The sequence below is a fragment of the Canis aureus genome, chromosome 28, assembly GCF_053574225.1.
Source record: "Canis aureus isolate CA01 chromosome 28, VMU_Caureus_v.1.0, whole genome shotgun sequence".
Taxonomy (NCBI): domain Eukaryota; kingdom Metazoa; phylum Chordata; class Mammalia; order Carnivora; family Canidae; genus Canis; species Canis aureus.
Window position 1 is genome coordinate 12,594,727 of NC_135638.1, and position 26,066 is coordinate 12,620,792.

Below are 26,066 nucleotides of genomic sequence, written 5' to 3' on the forward strand. Positions count from 1 at the left end.
CCAAAATGGAAAGAAAGACCAAAGAAAATTTCTAATTATGTTTTTTTCCTCTTTCACATTGCACTGAACTGTACATTGCTCAGTGTACCAACACAATGAGCCATTAACAAACAAGTACAACAGGGAATGTCAAGGTAGCTGTCTTAGGTGGGTTTTTTCTGAGGCAGATATGAGATGGAGTTTGAGGTCCAAAGCATTTATTAAAGACCAATACCATGCATGGCAGACAGGAAAGTAAAATAAGCCACAAACTACCACAAAATGAGGTTGTATTAGTAGTCAGAGTTTTTGGAATTGTATTTATTTGTTCATAATGGAAATCCCTGCAAACCTAATTTGTTTACATAAACATAAAATGGTTTAGAAATAAAACCCACCATGAGAGAGGATATAGAGGTGAAATATTTGATAAGCCAAAGAGAGGAGTGACTGCAAGTCATAAAATAGTAGTCCTGTGAACAAATTACACATTGTCTTAGTGTTCACATGCTGAGGTTATTGAGGAGCCCTCAAGATATGTTCCTTTGTGTCAAAATTTATCCCGTTATTGGCCTACTTGACAAGGAGACCATAGGTTTTGAGGCACAGGATTTGAATCAGACTTCGTCAACTACAGACCAGCTGTTATGACCTCGCTCAAATTACTTAGCTTTCTTCAGTTTCAACTTCCTTTTTTGTGAAACAGTTAAGTAGCACACATTTAGAATTTTATGATTATTAAACTAAGCAATTCATAATGTTACTCCACATATCCCCATCCGCACCTCTCCCTCCTATTCCCCAATCACTTGCAAAATTGTATTCTTAACTTGGTCATACTACAATTATGCAATATATTTATGTATATTATTTCAATGTTCCTAGATATAAATTAACCAATTCTGAACATTTTCAAGTTCTCAGATTATTACCACTTAATGGAAAAGAGGTATAGAAAGATAAGAGTCTTAGCAAAACTCAGTAGTATATAAGGAGTATATAAGGAAAAAAATATCTAAAATCTGCATCTAAATCCAGTAGAGCTAAAATTATACTTCAAAAGTCTAGGAAATGAAAGCTTTTTGGTAAAGTATTACTGAGAAAAATTAATATTTTAATTACTCCATTAGATTCATGAAATGTAAGATGTTTGCATTCTGTTATAATTTTAAGAGAATAGTGTGAAATAACTTATTATAATAATGTGAAATTCACTTTCATATGTAAAACAGGCCCAAAGACAGAATACTGAATCCAGTTTTATTTACCTTAAAGGGCTAGGAAAATTTATCAGATATATCTAAGTTGAGGCACGGAGTGTAAAACTAGCATTGTCTGTACAAGATAAAAAGCAATAAAAATTTTTTTCCTAAAAAAAAAAAAAAAAAATTGTTTCCTTTTCATCAAAGTTTAAGTTAGATTGTTAATGACTAATGCTAAATATGAACTAAAATTGTCATTATATATATTATATATGATATATATATATTATCATATATATTATATATATATATCAGTGTATTTCTTCTTTACTTTTGAATAAGCTGTCACTTGGAGTTATTTCAAAATAAATAGCAAATGGACCCCCAGTATTAAAATAATGAGATAGCAATCCAACTTTCTAGGCAAATATACATGCCATTTTCCAATAACAGGAGCCTAAAGAGCAATGGAAATAGATTTCCCTAGCAATAGATGTCACTCAAATCCATTATTAATTTTGTGCCTTACCCAGCACATAGAGGTGTAGTTAAGATTTGAGCTCATTGGATAATTTAAAATTCATAGTTTCCCAAGCTTCTCAGAGTAAGGTGTTATACAAATATTAAATAGCAGTAATCATGATAATGATGAAATTATTATACTAATCTTCATCTTGCACATGCTGTAAGTAATTCTGAGGCACTTTATCACTTGGCTATGTGCACATACACACAGCCAGGGAGGTTTTGGGGGGTATATAGAATTCCCTTTGAAATCAATGGGAACTCTGCAATCAATTCAACTCAGCTGGGGGGTAAGGGAGGTGGGGAAGAAAGAAAAATCGCAGTGTAACACTGAATAGAAGCAAAGCAAACAGAAAGAAAAGCACAGTTCAATGATTTCAAAATTAAGAAAAAATAAGGGAAGGTTGCTATTTTTAATTAAAAGAAATAAAATTATAAATATTATTTTATAGGAAAGAGTGTAAAAATAATAAAATAAAAATTTAAAAAACAGTCATGTAATTTCTTAAATAAGAAATGAAAACTCCCCATTCTTTTAAATAAGACCCAAATATGTTCATTTATGTTTCTTGGAAGTTCCTAAACCTTATTTTAATTTGAAAATATCTCTCCTGTATCGTATTTTAAAATCCTCTTTGTGTCTGCTAAAATTGGTTGCTGTAATAGTCCTGAAAAGAAGGTGATAAATTATATTTAAAAAGACAGCCTTCTGCATTACTGAGAATTACATCAGCACCTGTGGCCAAGAAAATCATAAAAACGGACGCCTTCAGAAAAGATGTGATAAAGTGTATTTCCTTATAATTAGAATAGTAGAAACTACAAATATGGTCATGTTTAATATTGAAAATATAGTAGACGATGCAGGGAAGGTATCTTTATAACTATTTATATAGCTTAAAAGCTGTTTCTTTCCTAATTTTATCCTCAAACCCATATTTAGCCCAGAGATGGAAACCATATTTATAGAAACAATCTTCTTCAGATTCTTTAAGATAAGAGGGCACAAACCAACACCTACAAATTTATAGTTTACTCAGCCAGTCTGTAACCATGGAAACAGATTGACCATTTACACAGAGCTAGCCCTTGCGAATTCAACCCTGCCTCCTTGTCTTGAAAACTGCTAACAATGTAATCTGATTACTTTGTCTAAGAATGTATTATCATTCAACCAACCAACCAATCAAGAATGTATATTAAAAAGTTCTTGCTACATTATTGTATAAAAAGGCTTAAAACATGTCTAACTCAAAAGTTTAACAAAATCCTCTCTACAGAATCTTCTTTTATTGGAGAAAGAGATGCTGCATCAATAAGACTCTTGATTATGTGCCATCTGCCCACATTGTTCTTCACTTTTTTTTATCTCTTATTTCATTGTTTTATGCATCTTCAAACTGACAAACTCTGCCGTGCATATGTCCTTTATAATACTGACTTCACATCATCCTCAGCCTCCATGTAAGAGTATGAAGAATGACTACTGACAATTCTTGGAGAGATGAGATACATCATGAGTCTTTGCACTTAAGCATAGCAATCACCTATTTTTATTTGGTATCATTATTATAAATAACCATATTATTATATCTGCTACTTTGGTATATCTTACAGCATAAAATGAAATCTCCACATGATATTAATAATGAATCGCCTAATAGCCCTGACAAAGGGATGTCATCATTGCTACCTGAACAGAGAGAGTTCCAAGAGAATTCAAGTATCTTATCCAAGGTAAAAGTATATAGATAAACAAATAAATATGGGGCACCTGGGTGGCTCAGTGGTTGAGTGTCTGCCTTTGGGTCAAGGAGTGATTTCAGAGTCCTGGGATCAAGTCCCGCATCAGGCTCCTCACAGGGAGTCTGCTTCTCCCTATGCCTATGTCTCTGCCTCACTCTGTGTCTCTCATGAATAAATAAAATCTTTAAAAAACAACAACAAAACAAATAAATATGAAGAAGTTAGGTTATGTCAGAGTCGGGATTCACTTTGATCTTTTGATTCTAACCCTGTCCTTCACTCTACACAATTATTTAATTCCCAGAGATTATCCTAAGACAAAGTAACTTTTCTAATTAACCATATTTACTGAAATATCAAAGTTTTTCTGTATATTTAACTTTAATCATATGTCATTTGTTCTTCTGGTATAGCCTTTGGTGATCATAAAATTTTTTATGGCGTAAGTCATGTAATCAAATATCAAAGGTTAAAAGACCACACTAACACATATCAAACAGTTCGTTATTACAAATCTCCTATTGAGATAAAAAAATATACATAAAATTCTTGACACTTCCTGGCTCGTGATAATAAAGGTATAACTGACATATTGGAAAAATTAAATCCTTAATACTTCTACAATACTGTAAATTGAGGGCTTTTAGTTGCACTATTTTAAAAATCACAAAACAAAGAAAGATAAATGAAGAGTAATGAACTTGTTTTAGTTCTTACTGGAGAGAATTAAAAATTAAACTTGTTGTTTATAATAAAGATGGAATTCACGAAAGTAATGCCTGAGGCATTTAAACAAATACAATAAAAATAAAATCCCTTTAGTATTCCCTCTACTACTATTTATTCCTAAATGCAGTGGATCAACATTCTTTATAACACTGCCATATTTCTTACAAAATTTATCACATTTTATATTTCTTATCTGTTTCTATGTAACTCCTGTAAGGTACAGACCACAGTCATGAAGTATGCACATAAAATCACAGCACAGGTCATGGTACTTACTTGACATTCAATGGAAAAAGTTATGAATAATATAAATTATTAATATGTCATAAGTGTTAGCCAAGGCCAAAGATGCCCATGATGTTGGGATTACATTGACCCTGAACAACATGGGTTTGAGCTGTGTGAGTCCACCTGTATGTGGATTTTTTACAGTACAGTACTGTAGATTTTATTTCCCTTATAATTTTCATACTAACATTTTATTTTCTCTAGTTTAAGAATATAATATATAATACATACAGCATACAAATAGTATGTTTATGTTATCAATAAGGCTTCTAGTCAACAATAGGCTATTAGTAGTTATGTTTGGGGAGATCCAAAAGTTATATGCAGATTTCAACTCTGTAGGGCATCAATACCCCTAGCTCCCATGTTGTTCAAGGATCAAGCGTACTTTAAAGTCTATAACAGATTATATACACATATGCATGATACATATATAGATTATATGCACATATAATATATGCACATATATATTTAACATGCGGAAAAGACATCTATCTTGACATCATTTTAGTAAGTTTTATTGGAATAGCATTTTCAGACTTTTAAAAATAAAGTTGAAAGTTGAAAAGTATAAAGAATTTCAGAACTCTTTAGGTATAAGACTGTAAGTTATTTACAACTCTGATTTATATTAAGCCAGTGGTAAACTGATCCCACATGTATAATGAGTCAAACTCTTTCAAAACATTAAAAATGTATTAAAGGAGAGGAAACTGTACTAAACAGTTCATGCTGTTCTATAAAATTTAATTTTTCACAGTGGGAAAAATTTATTTCCTCCAAGAGAGTGACTTAATTGTCAAGGTTCACTATATTATCAGATATATTTGTATGGGACCTAAGCCTAGAAATATGGTTTAAGAACTCAAGTTTACAGAAACTGCCTCATATGTCTCCTTGTATATCCAAAGCCCTTTACAGAGGGTCTTTAAAAAAAAAAAAAAAAAGCACTTTTACTGCCTATGATGTAAAACTAAAATAGATATTTAAAAAGACATTAAATCATTTAGAGCATTTTCATTAGTTAAAAATAATATTCTTATGGTTTTTAATGTTTTAATATCATATTAGTTTTCTATTGCTGCATAACAAATTACCACAAACATAGCACTTTAAAAACCATTTATTATTTCACTGTTGTAAAGATCAGAAGTTTGACCTTAGGGTCTCAGAGGCCAATTAAGGCCTCAGAGGCCAAAATCAAGGTGCCAGCTGGCTGGCTCTATCTAGAAACTCTGGGGAAAATCCACTTCCAGGCTCACTTAGGTTGTTGGCAGAATCTTGTTATGTGTGGCTGCAGGACTGGAGTACCCATTTCCTTGGTGCCTGTCAACTTGGAGAGGCTCTCAGCTTTTAGAGAGTGCATTTCCCTTCTGCCATATATATGGTAACATAATCATAGAAATAACACCAAAGGGGAAAAGTCATGGGAGCCACTATAAAATTTTGATTACCACAAACATGTTAAAAATCTTAGCAGTTAAAAGAGCAAGTGATTTGGGGACACCTGGGTGCCTCAGTGTTTGAGCATCTGCCTTTGGCTTTTAAAAATAAAACCCAAATGAAGGCAAAAAGCTATTAATAGCAATTTTAATTATGTGTAAAGTTTTAACATACAATAATGCATATGTAACATATAAATGATAATGACTTAATATTAAAGGTATCAAAGATATTGCCTAAATAATAATCTAAATAAACCATATAAATTTTAATCCATAAGACAAATATTGTGGATAAAAACAGAAAAGTAAAATATGGTTTCACCACATTAATATCTTAAATTATGTGATAGTGTCAGTTATATTTAACAGCAACCATGCTAAGATAGATTAGTGCTGAGGTAAAATTTATATGTAAGAAAGTCTAAAAATATTATAGTTTGAGTTTCCATAAGAGCTGTCAAAATCTTTTTCACCCTGTAATGACATGGCTGAAGCTACAGAGTATAATGCTAAGTGAAATAAGTCAGAGAAAGACAAATATGATTTCATTAATATTTGGAATTTAAAAAAAATAAGGAAAAAAAAAGAAAGAGACAAACCAAGAAACAGACTCTTAGCTATAGAGAACAAACTGATGGTTATGAAAGGAGTGGGGATGAAATAGGTGATGGAAATTAAGGAGGGCACTTGTGATGACCACCAGGTAATGTATGGAAGTGCTGGATCACTATATTGTATACCTGAAACTAATATAACATTCTATGTGTACTGGAATTTTAAAAAATTATAAGAAAGGAGAAATCAAACAAGAATCAAAAAAAGAAAAAACTTTTCCACCCATTTCCTTCTTAGTATCCTCAAAAAAATCCATAAAATTAAAAAAGAATTTAAAACTTTACCTTTAATTCATTTATGCAACAGACCCTATCTGCCAATTAAAATAGTATGATTATCTACAAATGGAATGGAATACAGCCCAAATCAAGAAAAATACCAATTACCACATATACTAGAGCCAAAATGTCTGACAAGAAACATTCTTAAGCATTATAAACTAAAAATAATTTACATAATCTGTAAGAACTCCAACAATAACCCCTTTTTTCGGGCTTGAATACATTTATTGATGCATTGGACACAATAAAACCACAACTGTTATCAAAAAGTTTCCCTCCCCTCCCCCTCTTGTCCTCCCTTGGAAATATCTAAAAAAAGAAAAGATAAAAAAAAAAAAAAGTTGATGATACAGGTGGATACTGGCAAAGTGCCATATTGTGGGGTGAAGGAGCAGCGCTGGGGGTGGGATGGAGGTTGTAACGTTAACTTTGACAGCATGAAAATGGGTCTTGAAAGTATATCAGCCTGGATCCAACACTCAGCTTCACAGTGAGGGGGCTGGGTGCTGGTTGCGGAGGGAAAGCTGGATTTAGTGTTAGGGACCAGTTTGGGATAAGGAGCTGGAGGGGAAAGCTCTTTGTTTGGGAGCCCTGGCAGGGGGTTGTTGTTAGCTGGGTCCAGAGTCTGAGGGAGACCTAGTGCTCCCCCCACCCATTCCTAGGTTCACCAGGAATCAATGACAGGCTGAAAGGAGAGCTTATGTGGGGTTGATTACCCCTGTTAAACCTGGGCTCAGCCAGAAAAATCACCCCACCTACCTCTCTCCTACCCTATCTTGTCAGAGCAGAGGAACCCCAAAAGCTTTCAGTCCCAGCCCCACCTTGGCTTTGCCCCCATTTAACACTGCTCCCTTTCTCCTCCACAGTCTTCTACTTCCCTGGGTCACCTTGTCCAAAAGGGGTATTGGGCAGCGAGAGCAGGTGGCCATGGCAGGCTCCATCTCTGCCCTGCAGGTATGAAGCGGCCCCTGAGCCCCTCTCCCCGGGTGAGAAGGAGCCCCCCACATCTAGAGCTACAGAGTGCCTCCTTGGCCTCCAGAACCTTGTCCAAATAGCCTTGAACCCTCTCTAGCTTGAGACCCCATCTGCCACCTTCAGTGATTCTCACCTTTGCCCTCCCCACTCACACCACTTCCACAGCAGCTGCTGCTGGCTCAGGCCCTGGTGCCTCTCTCCCAGGCTCTGGGGAACAGGGTGGGCAGGAGGAAGAAGAGGAAGAGGAGGCAGGATCCAAGAGGTCTGAGTGGGCCAGCTCCCTGGGTGTGGGGTCCGGAGTCAGCGGTGGCTGGAGTTGGGGGCCAGGAGGTGGGGCTGCAGGAACTGCTTTGCTCTGTGGCTCTCCAGGGGATCCACTGCCTGGAGTCGGGGTTGGGGACACCAGCACCCCATCCCAGGCCAGGGTTTGTGGCCTCTGCTTGCTCTTGGCAGCTTCAACAGCCTTGAGTTTTCTGATGGGTTTGTGGCCTTTGTAATGTGCTTCGGCTTGGTTTGCGAAGTTGAACCTCAGGTGACAGATGTTACAGGAAATGAAGAGCTTCTTCTTCAGAGGGGAAGGGACCCCAAACGTGTGGCTGATGACAGCTTTCTGGATCGGGTCCATCGTGCTGAAGTTGGGGGTGAGACTGAGCGCAGTGGCACCATTCGAGTGGAGGGCGAGCAAGTGCTTGAAGTCCAGCGGGGGGCTGCAGAGGCCTGGCAGGGAAGCCAGCAGGGGCCTGGGGGCGCTGGAGGCTGGGCCTGCGAAGAGCATTCTCCCCCTTCGCCTTTGGAGGCACCACGGAGCACCATCTGGCCCGGTGGAGGTGTCCCCAAGCTGAACTGCCCCTTTTCTTAAAGCCATGTGCAAACATCATTGACAGGTCAAAGGCAAAATCAGGGAAGATTCCCACTGGTCCTTAGGGAAAGTGGAGCAAAGGTGATAAAACTCAAACATGTCCTTTTCAATTTTCTGTAACTCTCCCTGCAACCAAGGGAAGTAGCAAGAACTTGAAGAGTGAAATAGAGAGGACATTACCATACAGCTATTAACTTAAAATCAGTTCAGCAGAAATAAGCATAAAATCAGTAGTTCAAAATACTGTTGGCTATCCTATAAAGTCAAGAGAAATGTCTGCTTGAGACCTCTTCCTCTAAATTTTCTTGATTTTTTTCATTATTTATGCCATTCAAATCTCTGCTCATATATAACCTTCCCTGACCAACTTATCAAAAATAACCCTCATCAACACACATACACACCTCTTCACCTTTTATTCTCTTAATTGCTTTAATTCACATACCAATAATTATTCCTAAAATCATATTTACTGGAATATAAGCTTTAAGAGTGGAAGAAGGAATTTCTCCTATATTTTTTACTGTTTTTTTCCTACCAATTAGAGTAACGCCCAGTGTATGCTAGACATTCAATATATATATTTAATGAGTGAATGAATGGGTGACAAATATTAAAATGTTTTTAAAGGTGCACTTGAAAATAAAACATCAAATTCATAATAACAGTTCCACAGTACCTATCAAAGAGATAGGTACACAGGTAGGTAGATAATTATGGGGGGTAGAGAGAGACAGAGAAGGGACAGACATAGAGACAGAAAGACAGAAAGAAAAAAAAAAGAAAGAGAAAGCAGTATGTTCCCACAGGCTATGGTTTGCCTCTTTACTTTCTTATGGGAAAGATCCAAAGAGGACTATAATTTTGGGACAAAGTTATATTTCTCTTATCAAAAATCTGGGACTAAAAATGAAAAAATACTGACAAATGTTTATTCTGATTGGTAGTACAAATACACAAGTATCTGTAATATTGTTCTTTATATTGCTTGGTAAATATTTCAAACTTTTAAATGTTTCAAACTTTTAAATGTTCACAGCAAAGCAAACCATCAATAAAACAAAAAAGCAATTTAATGAATGGGAGAAGATATTTTTAAGTTACAAATTAAGTACATGATAAGTACCTAATATCCAAAATATAAGGAACTTATATAATACTACCAAACAATCCAATTTAAAAATGGACAGAGGACCTGAATAGACATTTTTCCAAAGAAGACATTCAGATGGACAACAGACACATAAAAAAGATGTTTAACATCACTCATCATTATAGAAATGCAAATCAAAACACTGATCAGCACCTCACACTAGTCAGAATGGCTAGTATCAAAAACACAAGAAATATATGGGCGAGAATATGGAAAAAAGGGAACGCTCATGCACTATTTATGGAAATATAGATCAGTACAGCCACTACAGAAAACAGCAGGAGGTTCCTCAAACAATTAAAAATAGAAATACCACATGATCAAGTAATTCCACCATTGGTTATCTACCCAAAGAAAATGAAAACACTAACTCAAAAAGATATATGCACCCCAAGTTTACCTCAGCCTTATTTACAATAGCCAAGATATGGAAGCAAACTAAGTGTCCACTGATAGATAAATGGGTAAAAAATATGTGGTATATACACACAATAAAATATTAGCCATAAAAATATGGAATCTTGCTGTTTGCAACAACATGGATGGACCTAGAGGGTATCATACTAAGTGAAATAAATCAAAGACAAGTATCATAGGATTTCACTTATTTGTGGAATCTAAAACAAAACGAATGAACAAACAGACTCAAATACACAATATGAATTGGTGGCTGCAAGAGGAAAGGTGGGTGAAGTGATGTATGAAATAAATAAAGAGATAAGGTATAAACTTCCAGTTATAAAATGAGTAATTCACAAAGATGAAAAGTATGGCATAGTGAATATGGTCAATAATACTGGAATAAGATTGTATGGTGACAGTGGTGACTACACTTAATAAGTGATAGCAGGGCAGCCCTGGTGGCTCAGCGGTTTAGTGCCACCTGCAGCCCGGGGTGTGATCCTGGAGATCCGGGATCGAGTCCCACATCGGGCTCCCTGCATGGAGCCTGCTTCTCCCTCTGTCTGTGTCTCTGCCTCTCTCTCTCTCTGTGTCTCTAGGAATAAATAAAATCTTAAAAAAATACATTAAAAAAATTTTTTAAAAATAAGTGACAGTAATAATATGTATTATATAATGTATAATACATTATAATATGTGGTATCATATTTGTTATACATATTAAGATATATTATGGATAAGAACAAATTTGAAGGACTCAAAACTCTAATTTCAAGGCTTACTACAAAGCTCCAGTAATCAAGACAGTGTAGTACAGTCATAAGGCTGGACATTTAGATCACTGAAATAGACATAAGAGCCCAGAAATAAATTCAGACACTGATTTTCAACAAGAATGCCAAGATAATTCAATGGGAGTCATTTTTTTCAATTAAAACTTCAATTATACCTACACAGTTATAAATATATGCAATATATAAAAATTCCTAAAATTTTTATTTTACATAATGTAAAAACTGTAAAATTAGAATATCCTTAGAAGAACAAGGCTTGAATCCCTGTGATCTTGGATTAGCCAAACCATTCTTAGAAGTGACACTAAAAGCTCAGATAACAACAAAAAAAAAAAGATAAATTGGACCTCATCAAAATAAAAACTTTAATGCTTTAAAAACACTAAGCACATAAAAAACAATCCAAAGAATGAAATAAAATATTTACAAATCATGTATGTGATATAGAACTTGTATCCAGAAAATATAAAGAACGCTTACAACTCAATAAAAAAAAAATCCAATTCAAACCTGGACAGAGGATTTATTTTTTTTAATAAATTTATTTTTTATTGGTGTTCAATTTACCAACATACAGAATAACACCCAGTGCTCACCCCGTCAAGTGCCCCCCTCAGTGCCCGTCACCCATTCACCCCCACCCCCCGCCCTCCTCCCCTTCCACTATCCCCTAGTTCGTTTCCCAGAGTGAGGAGTCTTCATGTTCTGTCTCCCTTTCTGATATTTCCCACACATTTCCTCTCCCTTCCCTTATATTCCCTTTCACTATTATTTATATTCCCCAAATGAATGAGAACATACAATGTTTGTCCTTCTGCGATTGACTTACTTCACTCAGCATAATACCCTCCAGTTCCATCCACATCGAAGCAAATGGTGGGTATTTGTCGTTTCTAAAGGCTGAGGAATATTCCATTGTATACATAGACCACAGCTTCTTTATCCATTCATCTTTCCATGGACACCGAGGCTCCTTCCACAGTTTGGCTATTGTGGACATTGCTGCTAGAAACATCGGGGTGCAGGTGTCCCGGTGTTTCATTGCATCTGCATCTTTGGGGTAAATCCCCGGCAGTGCAATTGCTGGGTCGTAGGGCAGGTCTATTTTTAACTCTTTGAGGAACCTCCACACAGTTTTCCAGAGTGGCTACACCTTTTCACATTCCCACCAACAGTATAAGAAGGTTCCCTTTTCTCCGCATCCTCTCCAACATTTGTGGTTTCCTGCCTTGTTACTTTTCCCCATTCTCACTGGTGTGAGGTGGTATCTCATTGTGGTTTTGATTTGTATTTCCCTGATGGCAAGTGATGCAGAGCATTTTCTCATTGGACAGAGGATTTAAATAAACAATTCTCCAAAGAGACACAAGTGGTAATTACCATATGAAAAGATGTTTAACATCATTAATCACTTAGAAAATTCAAATCAAACCCAAAGGAAATACTTCTTTACAGCTACTTAATGCCTAGAACTAGAGATAACAAATATTAACAAAAATGTGGAGAAACAGGAATTGATATATTGCTGGTAGAAATATACTGGTCCAGTATATTTCCAGTACTGCTTTGTAAAACAGTTGGGAAGTTCCTCAAAATGTTGAACGTTATATGTTTAACAAAATGTTACCATATAATCCAGTAATTCCAGCCCTAGGTATACAACCAAAAGAAAACATACAACCACACAAAAACTTGCACATAAACATTCTATGCAGCTTTAAAAATAGCAACAAAAACAAATAAAAACAATAGAAATAGAAATGTCTATCAAATTATAAGTGGATAACTAAAATATGTTGTTCATTGAATGGAGTATTATCTGGCAATGAAAGGGAATGAAGTGACGATATACAGTGCAATATGGATGAACCTCAAAAACATTATAGTAAGTGAAAGAACCCAGACAGAAAGACCAGATATGGTAAGATTCCATATATATGAAATGTCCAGAATTGAAAACTCTTAATGAGACAGAAATTAGAGCAATGTTTACCTAGCAGTAAGGGCACTCATGGGAAAAAAAAAATGATAACCATAAAGGGATATAGAATATCTTTTTGGGAGGGCAAAAATATTTTAATGCAGATTGTCTGGTGATGGTTGCATATACCATGAATGAATATGAAAAAAACACTGAATTTGTATACCTTAAATGAGTGACTTTAAGTTGGTGAATTGTCTGGTATATAAATTCTATCTTACTAACACTGTTGAAAAATATAAGTAGGATTAACCCATCTATTTATTGGAAAGTAAAAGGAATGTTAGACTCAATCAAGAAATAATATTCATTTTGGGATCCCTGGGTGGCGCAGCGGTTTGGCGCCTGCCTTTGGCCCAGGGCCGGATCCGGGAGACCCTGGATCGATTCCCACGTCGGGCTCCCGGTGCATGGAGCCTGCTTCTCTCTGCCTGTGTCTCTGCCTCTCTTTCTCTCTCTGTGACTATCATAAATAAATAAAAATTTAGAAAAAAAAAAAAAAAAAGAAATAATATTCATTTTTATGCAGTGTTTTTAAAACTGCATCTAAAAGAAAATGATTCAGAAATGTCACAAGGAACAGATTATGCAAATATACATAAGAAAGGAACAAAAAGAGTTCACGATATCAATACCATCTAAGGTTGAACTCAAGGCAGAAAGCATTAAGAAAACAAGAAGCTCTTTCTTATATATGAAACAATCATGTAATGGAATATGAAAAACAGCTTTGTGCCATTTGCCCAACCTTTACAAATGTAACTTTATGCTATATTTGCTTCAGATTTTCTTGGTCTATTGTTCTGTATAAAACTCCATGTGTCCTCTCCTGATCCTATTCCTTTGCCTCCTTCCTTCACCTGTCTACATACCTTTTCTCTAAAGTAAACTGGATGCAATGTCTGTCCCATCACAACAATATTTATAGCCACACTGTTCATAAAAGAAAAACTTGTAAGCTATATAAATTTATATCAATATATATGAAGAATATCCTTGCTACTCAATAGGTTATGAAAATTAAAAATGAATGAACTAAGACTATATCTACTATTTTAAAAATACTATTAATGAACAGAAAAACCAAGTTAGGACATTATTTATGAAATGTTCAAAATTCTGCAAAATACTTTATGTCTGAAAATCTATAAATATATAATCAAGTATTAAAAATAAGTTGAGAAATAATAAAAAATGAAGTTGTGTATATCTTTTGCTGTGAAGACTTAAATTTTAAAGAAGTCAATGCATCAATCAATTCCTTTATGGATTATGCTTTTTTCTCCTCGAAATTATCCTTGTCAACCACTAGATCATAAATATGATTATCAGTATTTCCTGATAAAAGTTTTTAAAAGTTTGCTTTTCTCCGTTAAAATTTTTTAAACCTAGCTAGAATTGATCTTGTGCATAGTATAATTATAATATAAATTGAGGGGCGCCTCAGTCAGATAAGCGTCTGTCTCCGGCTCAGGTCATGATCCTAAGGGTCTGGGATTGAGCCCCACATTGGGCACTCTGCTCAGCAGGGAGCCTGCTTCTCCCTCTCCTTCTGCCTGCTGCTTCTCCTGCTTATGCACTCTCTCTCTCTCTTTCGAATAAATAAAATCTTAAAAAAAACACAAAAACCTAAATTTATTTTTTTCTGTAAGGTTGGTCATTATCCCAGAACTATTTACTGTATTCTTTCTCACTGTTGTGCAATGCCTTATTTGTCACATATCAGGTGTCCATACATTAATAGACTGAGATCTATTTTGTTACACCTATTTTTATTTATCTCCATCCTAATACTGCTCTGTCTTTATTATAATAGATTTATAGTGAGCTTATATATGATGAGAAAAGTTTCTCTAACAACTTGAATAATGCTGTGGCTCTTCTTGGTTCTTAGATCTTATGTAGAACTACTAAGATTAGCTTGTTAAAGTTTCACTAATCTAATAATCCCTAAATGACTCAGCCCTCATTTTTCAGATTTTCTTTTCTACCCTAAAACATTGTTCTATAATTTCCTCCATATATACATTACCATCTTTTATTAAGATTATTCCTAGATACTTATTCATATCTTACTTGGGAATACATAAAGCCTTTATCAAAATACCAGGCAAACAAGTGAAATAAGACTGAGAAAGACAAATATCATGTGATTTCACTCATAAGAGGAAGCTAAAAAAAAAAAAGAATAAACAAAAAGCAGAATCAGGCTGTAAATACAGAGAAAAAACTGATGGTTATTTGAGGAGAGAGAGAGGTAGGGACTGGGGCAAAATGGATGAAGAGCAAGAGATACAGGCTTCCAGTTATAAAATGAGTAAGTCATAAAAATAAAAGGCACAGGCTTTCTGTCCCTTTCTGGTGTTCAAGATGTCAAAGCAATGATGTGGTGAGTCCTCTGGGGTGAAATTCTGGATTTCCCGGATTCCCCATAGGAGCCGTGATCAACTGTGCTGACAACACAGGAGCTAAAAATCTGTATATCATTTCTATGAAGAGGACCAAGGGACGGCTGAACAGACTTCCTACTGCAGGTATGGGTGACATGGTGATGGCCACAGTGAAGAAAGGCAAACCAGAGCTCAGAAAGAAGGTACATCCAGCAGTGGTAATTCAACAACGAAAGTCATGCCAGAGAAAAGATGGCACAATTCTCAATTTTGAAGATAACATGGAGGTCATAGTAAAAAATGATGGTGAAATCAAAGGTTTTGTTATCACAGGACCAGCTGCAAAGGAGGGTGCAGACTTGTGGCCCAGGATTGCATCTAATGCTGGCAGCACTACATAAAAATAAAAGGAATATAGTCGGTGATGTAGCAGCATTGTATGGGGACAGACGGCAGCTACACTGTAGTGAACACAGCATAATGTATAGAGTTGTTGCATCATTATGTTGTTCATATGAAACCAACACAATATTGTGTGTCCACTACACTCTTTTTTAAAAATATAGTATAGTTTTTACAAAAAAAAAAAAAAAAAGAGTACTGGGCAAACAATAAATATTCAAACTATTAACTGCCATCATTAATGTATATTTTAGTATATTATCTATTAGTTTTTAGTGTGGTGTAGGAATGTTTTTGAGCCTTTGCATGTTGATTTTCCATATAAGAAAACTCGCTTCCCTTTTTTAAAAATTTATTTGAGAGAGAGAGAGAGAGAGAGAAAGAGCTCAAACATGGGAGGGAGGAGGAGAAGGAGAGAGAGAGTCCCAAGCTGACTCTCTACTGAGCATGGAGCCTGGCGGGGCTATAGCTCATGACCCTGAGTTCACAAGCCTGGAATCATGACCTGAGTTGAAACCGAGAGTCAGACACTCAACAGACTGCACCACTCAGGAACCCCAGAAGGTGCTTCACTTTCTTATGAGTTCCAATGCTCTGTGTTTTTTCTTAATTTGCTTCTAGTTTTAATATAGGTCATTACTTCATGAATATACCCTTCAAATTCTAGTTTCCTAAGAGATGTATCTTGAATAAATGTTTAAATTGTTCAAGTGTTTTCCCTGTATAGCTTTCTTTAATATATTAATATTATTCCATCACTAGCAAGATTTCCCAGGATGCAGAGTATGAGGTAGAAAGGTGATGGAAAAAAAAAAAAAAAGGTGATGGAGAATCAAGTGTTAGGATCATTTATGGAAGAAAAGGGAAGGAAACAGGACTGGGCAAAAGGAAAAATTAGACTATAATGAAATCCCAGTGGAAACACCATCCAACACCACAAGAGGCTCCAAAGCTAAGATGGGATGGTATACCAGACTTTTCTTAAATTGGCAGGAGAGGGTCATGTCCTTAAACTTCCTGATGTACCAGTTATTTGAATTCAAGTTGTACAGGAAAAGGGGCTTGAACTTGGACAAGCTGACTCTTCATCCAGTCATTTCTTGAATTGACCAGTAGCTGAGAGTTATCTATTAGCAACATTTCCAAGCACTAGGACAATAGTCCTTAATTGGACTATTTTTTTCAGCCACAGTATCAACTAAATATAAACTGCAATAATAGATTTTGTGGTGTTCAACTTCCTTAAGTATTGGGATAAACCATATTTTGATAATGTGATATTTACATATATACTGATAAATTCAGTTTTCTAATACTTCATACTATTTTATAAACACTGCTGTTTCACTTGCTAATACTTTCTTCCCTATCTTTAAACTTATATTTGTAAGTGACACTACTCTATACTTTTTATTCATTTACTCATGGAATATTTAATGAGTGCTTTCTATGTAGCATATACTGTTGGAGGTGTTTAGGATATACCTTTCAAGAATATAATTCTTTATTCTGTTTCTATAGAAGATAAGTATTAATTTCACTTGTTGAATATCCACAACATACTTACTTCAAAATCTTTATCAGATATTGCAGAAAATTGTTTTCATCCAGGATAAATGCTTTTGTCTTATTTAACATGTTATTAAATGTGCTTTAAAATTATATTCTAGGCTCACATTAGGTGGAAGATTTGTTATAAATATGCATATTATTAATACTGCATATGTTTTTCTTCTTTTCCCCACTCTCTTTCTGTGTGACTTTACTTTTTCTAGCTCTTTTAATAATGCCTGTAGCTGACCCCATTAGATGGTGACAACACTTATCGTGGTAAGCACAGAGTACAGAATTGTTAAATCAATGTGTTGTACACCTGAAACTAATATAACATTATATGCTAATTATACTTCAATTTAAAAAAAAAAAGAATATGGGTTTACTCCAAGTTTTGTTGAGGGAAATGGCAGACCCAATCAAGATACTTTGGGCTCCTGGAGATTAGCATAACCCCAAGATGAATTTGGAGGCCTTTTTTTTTCAGCCATAGCTTATGAAAAGGGTGCCACACATTAAACTGTTTGCAATCAATTAAATACTTTATCTGAAAACTCTGTATTTGAAAACCACTTCTAATGTGCTTTACTGATAGAAGCTAAATTTCTGGCTTCCACCTCTCATTTATTAACCCAGTGGGCAGCAGCCCCACAAAATCAGCTCTGCTCACAGTTATTCACATTCTTCTCTGAAGAGATCTGTCTCATATTTGAGGCTAGCTATGTCTTTATTTGTTTTTATTATGCTGTCATTAGCATTTAGATTTAAATTTAAGTACTAAATTTACAATCTTGTTTTAAAATATCTGAAAGGCACATTAAATGATAAATAATGTAATACTGCCTTGACCTTCAGTGGAACAATTAATAGCATCCATAACCAGACATAAAGTTACTTACATAGATAAAGGATGAATATGTAGGAATCTAATAAATCAAATAAAAAGGTGATATAATAATTATTTCTCCATCTGCAATTTGGAAATGCAAGTCCCCTCATAAACACATAGAACACTTACATAAGTGTCTCAAGTTTTGCTTTGTTTTTTATACAAGGTACATTTTTTGTACATTTTAATTCCAGCATAATTAACATACAGTATCATATTAGTTTAAGGTATAAAATATATAGTGATTCAACAATTCCATATATCACCCAATGTTTATAATGACAAGTGCCTTCCTCAATCCCTATTTCACCCATTCCCCCCACCCACCTCCCCTCTGGTAACCATTAGTTTGTTCTCTATGTTAAGAGTCTGTTTCTTGGTCTTTTTTTTTTTTTTTTTTGCTCTTTGCCCACTTGTTTTATTTCTTAAATTCCATGAGTGAAAGTATATGGTATTTGTCTTTCTCTGACTTATTTCATTTAGCAGGATACTCTCTAGCTCCATTAATGTCATTGCAAACGGCAAGATTTCATTCTTCTTTATGGCTGAATAATATTTCATTGTGTGTGTGTGTGTGTGTGTGTGTGTATATATATATACACACACAATGAAATATTTTATATATATATACACATATATACACACACACACACACACTACATCTTCATCCATTCATCTATTAACAGACACTTGGGCTGCTTCCATAATTTGGCTATTGTAAAGAATGCTGCAATAAATATAGACGTGCATGTATCCCTTTGAAATAGTGGTCTTTGTAGTTTGGAGGTAAATACCCAAGAGTGTGATTACTGGATCATAGGGTAGTTCTATTTTTAACGTTTTGAAGAATCTCTAAATGTTTTCCACACTGGCTACATTCCCACCAGCAGTGCAAAAGGGTACCTTTTTCCCCACATCCTTCTCAACTCTTGTTTCTTTTGTGATTTTGACTATTCTGACAGGTAGGAAGTGCTATCTCATTGTAGTTTTGATTTGCATTTCCCTGATGATGAATGATGTTAAGCATTTTTTCATCTGTCTGCTGGCCATTTTTATGTTTTATTTGAAGAACTGTTTATTTCTTCTCAGGTACTTTTATATAGTACCTCATTTAAGCCTCAAAACAACCCTATGATATATATGCTATTATTCTACCATTTTAGAGATAAGGATACCAAAACACAAGTTGATTTTAAGTAATATCTTGAAAAGACACACAATTGGTAAATTATGAAAAAAGGATTCAAACCTAGATTATCTACAAACCCAACTCTTCATCATGAGTATGTCTGGGGAGAAATCAGCTAAGATGTCTAATCACCAAATCACCATGTTCTAAAGATGAGGACACGGGAGCTGTATTACTGATGATAATTACCCTGCAGGAATGAACAAGGTCCACAGAAGGCATTTGCATCATAAGGAGCTGAGGTGAAGACTTGGAAAACAATAAATTTAGGTAGCAGTTAGAGAAAAAGAAACCAGCAAAGGAGATCAAATTTGACAGGAGACCCAGAGATGTGTCTTTCAAGGATCCAAGGATCCTGCATGTAACACAAAACACTTTGTTTCAGGGTTAAAAGAAATTATATGTTGTTTTCTAAATTCCCTATTAGACTAACGGGAATAACTTCTATGATAATAAAATTCTACAAAAATAAAGTAGCAATTAAGTAGACCAGATGATTCTAGTAAAGTTCAGAAAGCAGTATTTTCAAGTATCATTTAGAATTAATTAAATTGGCTAAAATTTTTACTTCACATAAAAATTCAAATGAATACATGAAAATCCAAATGAATTAAAGACCAGAAAAATTATGACCCATATATTCAGATTTTAGTAAATTATATTAGAACAAGATTTAATCACAAACTTCACTGATGTGGATCAGCATTTAGTTTAAATTCTTATGTTATACTACTTATATTATTTCGAAGAAACATATTTAAATTAGCTTCTCAAACACTATACATGTTAATTTTTTATACACTAATTATAAAAACGAATCTTTCTTCACACTCCCATATCACAATGAGACTTCCTTCATATCCCTTACCAATATTTATGATTAAAAATTATATTTTGTGAACTGATAATTGGCTTTCACACAAATCAGTCAGTTCCACAAGCGTGAGGTCTGCATCTTTTTTTTACTTATATTTCCACCTCTAGGTGCAGCATGCTGCCTCATCACACGAAGAACTCAATCCCTATTTTTGAATAAATGAATCATGATAGAAAATTCTTCATAGTAGGGAGGAGGGGCTAGATGGCGGAAGAGGAGGGTCCCCAAGTCACCTGTCCCCACCAAATTACCTAGATAACCTTCAAATCATCCTGAAAATCTATGAATTCGGCCTGACATTTAAAGAGAGAATAGCTGGAATGCTACAGTGAGAAGAGCTCGCGCTTCTATCAAGGTAGGAAGACGGGGAAAAAGAAAGAAACAAAAGGCCTCCAAGGGGGAGGGGCCCCGCGAGGAGCCGGGCTGAGGCCGGGGCGAGTGTCCCCAGGACAGGAGAGCCCCGTCCCGGAGAAGCAGGAGCTGCACCAACCTTCCCGGGCAGAAAGGGGCTCCCAGGGAGGTGGAGCAGGACCCAGGAGGGCGGGGATGCCCTCAGGCTCCCGGGGACACTGACAGACACCTGCGCCCCGGGAGAGTGCGCCGAGCTCCCTAAGGGCTGCAGCGCACCGCGGGACCCGGAGCAGCTCGGGGGGCTCGGGGGCGGCTCCGCGGAGGGGGCTGCGGGGCGGGAGCAGCTCGGCGGGGCTCGGGCGGCGGCTCCGCGGAGGGGGCTGCGGGGCAGGAGCAGCCAGGAGGGGCTCCCGCAGAGGAAGAGGCTCTGCGGAGGGGGCTGCGGGGCGGGAGCAGCTGGCGGGGGGGGCGGCCGGGGGCGGGTCCGCGGAGGGAGCTGCGGGGCGGGAGCAGCTAGGAGGGGCTCTGGCAGAGGAAGAGGCTCCGCGGAGGGGGGTGCGGGGCCCGGGACCGCGAATCCAACAGCGCAGGCTCTGGAGCTCAGGCCGCCGGGGCACAGCCCAGAACCCGGCCTCCCCCGGAACAGGCAGAGGCCGGGAGGGCCCAGGACAGCAAGGACGCTGCTGCCCCGAGCTGAGCAGATCAGCGGCCCCGCCCGGAGCCTCCAGGCCCTGCAGACGGAGAGCTCTGGAGTTACTGCGGGGGCTGACTCCAGGGCTCCAGAGCTGGCGGCGGCCACTGGGGCTGTTCCTCCTGGGGCCTCACGGGGTAAACAACCCCCACTGAGCCCTGCACCAGGCAGGGGGCAGAGCAGCTCCCCCAAGTGCTAACACCTGAAAATCAGCACAACAGGCCCCTCCCCCAGAAGACCAGCTAGACGGACAAGTTGCAGGGGAAGTCAAGGGACTTAAAGTATACAGAATCAGAAGGTACTCCCCCGTGTTTTGTGTGTGTGTGTGCTTTTTGATTTGTTTGCTTCCCCCACCCTTTTTTCCTTTCTTTTTCTTTCTCTTTTTCTGTTTTTTTTCTTCTTTTTTTCTTTTTCTCTTTTCTTTCTTTCTCTTTCTTTTTCTCCTTTTCCCAATACAACTTGTTTTTGGCCACTCTGCACTGAGCAAAATGACTAGAAGGAAAACCTCACATCGAAAGAAAGAATCAGAAACAGTCCTCTCTCCCACAGAGTTACAAAATCTAGATTACAATTCAATGTCAGAAAGCCAATTCAGAAGCACTATTATACAGCTACTGGTGGCTCTAGAAAAAAGCATAAAGGACTCAAGAGACTTCATGACTGCAGAATTTAGAGCTAATCAGGCAGAAATTAAAAATCAATTGAATGAGATGCAATCCAAACTAGAAGTCCTAACGACGAGGGTTAACGAGGTAGAAGAACGAGTGAGTGACATAGAAGACAAGTTGATGGCAAAGAGGGAAACTGAGGAAGAAAGAGACAAACAATTAAAAGACCATGAAGATAGATTAAGGGAAATAAACGACAGCCTGAGGAAGAAAAGGTTACCTTTAATTGGGGTTCCCGAGGGCGCGGAAAGGGACAGAAGGCCAGAATATGTATTTGAACAAATCCTAACTGAAAACTTTCCTAATCTGGGAAGGGAAACAGGAATTCAGATCCAGGAAATAGAAGAGATCCCCCCCCCCAAAATCAATAAAAACTGTTCAACACCTCGACATCTAATAGTGAAGCTTGCAAATTCCAAAGATAAAGAGAAGATCCTTAAAGCAGCAAGAGACAAGAAATCCCTGACTTTTATGGGGAGGAGTATTAGGGTAACAGCAGAGCTCTCCACAGAGACCTGGCAGGCCAGAAAGGGCTGGCAGGATATATTCAGGGTCCTAAATGAGAAGAACATGCAACCAAGAATACTTTATCCAGCAAGGCTCTCATTCAAAATGGAAGGAGAGATAAAGAGCTTCCAAGACAGGCAGCAACTAAAAGAATATGTGACCTCCAAACCAGCTCTGCAAGAAATTTTAAGGGGGACTCTTAAAATTCCCTTTAAGAAGAAGTTCAGTGGAACAATCCACAAAAACAAGGACTGAATAGATATCATGATGACACTAAACTCATACCTTTCAATAGTAACTCTGAACATGAACAGGCTTAATGACCCGATCAAAAGACGCAGGGTTTCAGACTGGATAAAAAAGCAGGACCCATCTATTTGCGGTCTACAAGAGACTCATTTTAGACAGAAGGACACCTACAGCCTGAAAATAAAAGGTTGGAGAACCATTTACAATTCGAATGGTCCTCAAAAGAAAGCAGGGGTAGCCATCCTTATATCAGATGAACTAAAATTTACCCCAAAGACTGTAGTGAGAGATGAAGAGGGACACTATCTCATACTTAAAGGATCTATCCAACAAGAGGACTTAACAATCCTCAATATATATGCCCCGAATGTGGCAGCTGCCAAATATATCAATCAATTAATAACCAAAGTGAAGAAATGCTTAGATAATAATACACTTATACTTGGTGACTTCAATCTAGCTCTTTCTATACTCGATAGGTCTTCTAAGCACAACATCTCCAAAGAAACGAGAGCTTTCAATGATACAATGGACCAGATGGATTTCACAGATATCTACAGAACTTTACATCCAAACTCAACTGAATACACATTCTTCCAAGTGCACATGGAACTTTCTCCAGAATGGATCACATACTGGGTCACAAATCAGGTCTGAACCGATACCAAAAGATTGGGATTGTCCCCTGCATATTCTCAGACCATAATGCCTTGAAATTAGAACTAAATCACAACAAGAAGTTTGGAAGGACCTCAAACACGTGGAGGTTAAGGACCATCCTGCTAAACGATGAAAGGGTCAACCAGGAAATTAAGGAAGAATTTAAAAGATTCATGGAAACTAATGAGAATGAAGATACAACCGTTCAAAATCTTTGGGATGCAGCAAAATCAGTCCTGAGGGGGAAATACATCGCAATACAAGCATCCATTCAAAAACTGGAAAGAACTCAAATACAAAAGCTAACCTTACACATAAAGGAGCTAGAGAAAAAACAGCAAATAGATCCTACACCCAGCAGAAGAAGAGAGTTAATAAAGATTCGAGGAGAACTCCATGAAAGCGAGACCAGAAGAACTGTGGAACAGATCAACAGAACCAGGAGTTGGTTCTTTGAAAGAATTGATAAGACAGATAAACCATTAGCCAGCCTTATTAAAAAGAAGAGAGAGAAGACTCAAATTAATAAAATCATGAATGAGAAAGGAGAGATCACTACCAACACCAAGGAAATACAAACGATTTTAAAAACATATTATGAACAGCTATACACCAATAAATTAGGCAATCTAGAAGAAAAGGACGCATTCCTGGAAAGCCACAAACTACCAAAACTGGAACAGGAAGAAATAGAAAACCTGAACAGGTTGCTAGAACTCATACAGCAATTTGGTAGCGTGGCAGGATACAAAATCAATGCCCAGAAGTCAGTGGCATTTCTATACACTAACAATGAGACTGAAGAAAGAGAAATTAAGGAGTCAATCCCATTTACAATTCCACCCAAAAGCATAAGATACCTAGGAATAAACCTCACCAAAGAGGTAAAGGATCTATACCCTAAAACTATAGAACACTTCTGAAAGAAATTAAGGAAGACACAAAGAGATGGAAAAATATTCCATGCTCATGGATTGGTAGAATTAATATTGTGAAAATGTCAATGTTACGCAGGGCAATTTACACGTTTAATATAATCCCTATCAAAATACCATGGACTTTCTTCAGAGAGTTAGAACAAATTATTTTAAGATTTGTGTGGAATCAGAAAGGACCCCAAATAGCCACGGGAATTTTAAAAAAGAAAACCGTATCTGTAGGCATCACAATGCCAGATTTCAGGTTGTACTACAAAGCTGTGGTCATCAAGACAGTGTGGTACTGGCACAAAAACAGACACATAGATCAATGGAACAGAATAGAGAACCCAGAAGTGGACCCTGAATTTTATGGCCAACTAATATTCGATAAAGGAGGAAAGACTATCCATTGTTAGAAAGACAGTCTCTTCAATAAATGGTGCTGGGAAAATTGGACATCCACATGTAGAAGAATGAAACTAGACCCCTCTCTTTCACCATACACAAAGATAAACTCAAAATGGATGAAAGATCTAAATGTGAGACTAGATTCCATCAAAATCCTAGAGGAGAACACAGGCAACACCCTTTTTGAATTCAGCCACAGTAACTTCTTACAAGATACATCCACAAAGGCAAAAAAAACAAAAGCAAAAATGAACTATTGGGACTTCATCAAGATAAGAAGCTTTTGCACAGCAAAGGATACAGTCAACAAAACTAAAAGACAACCTACAGAATGGGAGGAGATATTTGCAAATGACCTATCAGATAAAGGGCTAGATTCCAAGATCTATAAAGAACTTATTAAACTCAACAGCAAAGAAACAAACAATCCAATCATGAAATGGGCAAAAGACATGAAGAGAAATCTCACAGAGGAAGACACAGACATGGCCAACATGCACATGAGAAAATGCTCTGCATCACTTGCCATCAGGGAAATAACAAATCAAAACCACAATGAGATCCCACCTCACACCAGTGAGAATGGGGAAGATTAACAAGGCAGGAAACCACAAATGTTGGAGAGGATGTGGAGAAAAGGGAACCCTCTTGCACTGTTGGTGGGAATGTGAACTGGTGCAGCCACTCTGGAAAACTGTGTGGAGGTTCCTCAAAGAGTTAAAAATAGACCTGCCCTACGACCCAGCAATTGCACTGTTGGGGATTTACCCCAAAGATACAGATGCAATGAAACGCCGGGACACCTGCACCCCGATGTTTCTAGCAGCGATGTCCACAATAGCCAAACTGTGGAAGGAGCCTCGGTGTCCATCGAAAGATGAATGGATAAAGATGTGGTTTATTTATACAATGGAATATTTTACTCAGCCATTAGAAACGACAAATACCCACCATTTGCTTCAACATGGATGGAACTGGAGGGTATTATGCTGAGTGAAGTAAATCAATCGCAGAAGGACAAACATTGTATGTTCTCATTCATTTGGGGAATATAAATAATAGTGAATGGGAATATAAGGGAAGGGAGAAGAAATGTGTGGGAAATATCAGAATGGGAGACAGAACATGAAGACTCCTAACTCTGGGAAACGAACTAGGGGTGGTGAAAGGGGAGGAGGGCGGGGGGTGGGGGTGAATGGGTGACGGGCACTGAGGGGGGCACTTGATGGGATGAGCACTGGGTGTTATTCTGTATGTTGGTAAATTGAACACCAATAAAAAATAAATTTATTATAAAAAATAAAGAGGGGATGTCAAAGAAAATAAAATAAAATGTA

General features: G+C 37.1%; 1 protein-coding gene and 1 pseudogene across 19 annotated transcripts in view; one reads left to right on the top strand and one right to left on the bottom strand.

Moving 5' to 3' along the window:
- LOC144300414 (zinc finger protein 385C-like) overlaps positions 1-26,066 on the bottom strand; it is a 453,807-nt gene that overhangs the window by 404,978 nt on the left and 22,763 nt on the right. For 2 of the 19 annotated variants that reach the window (XM_077876420.1, XM_077876419.1), the window contains one exon: positions 6,260-8,770. The exons of the other annotated variants lie outside the window; for them this stretch is intronic. In XM_077876420.1, coding sequence (XP_077732546.1) covers positions 7,934-8,650 — 717 coding nt within the window. In that variant the 5' untranslated portion in view covers positions 8,651-8,770 and the 3' untranslated portion in view covers positions 6,260-7,933. Of the gene's footprint in view, positions 1-6,259; positions 8,771-26,066 lie in introns of those variants that run through there. 19 annotated transcript variants of the gene reach the window in all.
- LOC144300183 (large ribosomal subunit protein uL14 pseudogene) lies at positions 15,345-15,765 on the top strand (annotated as a pseudogene).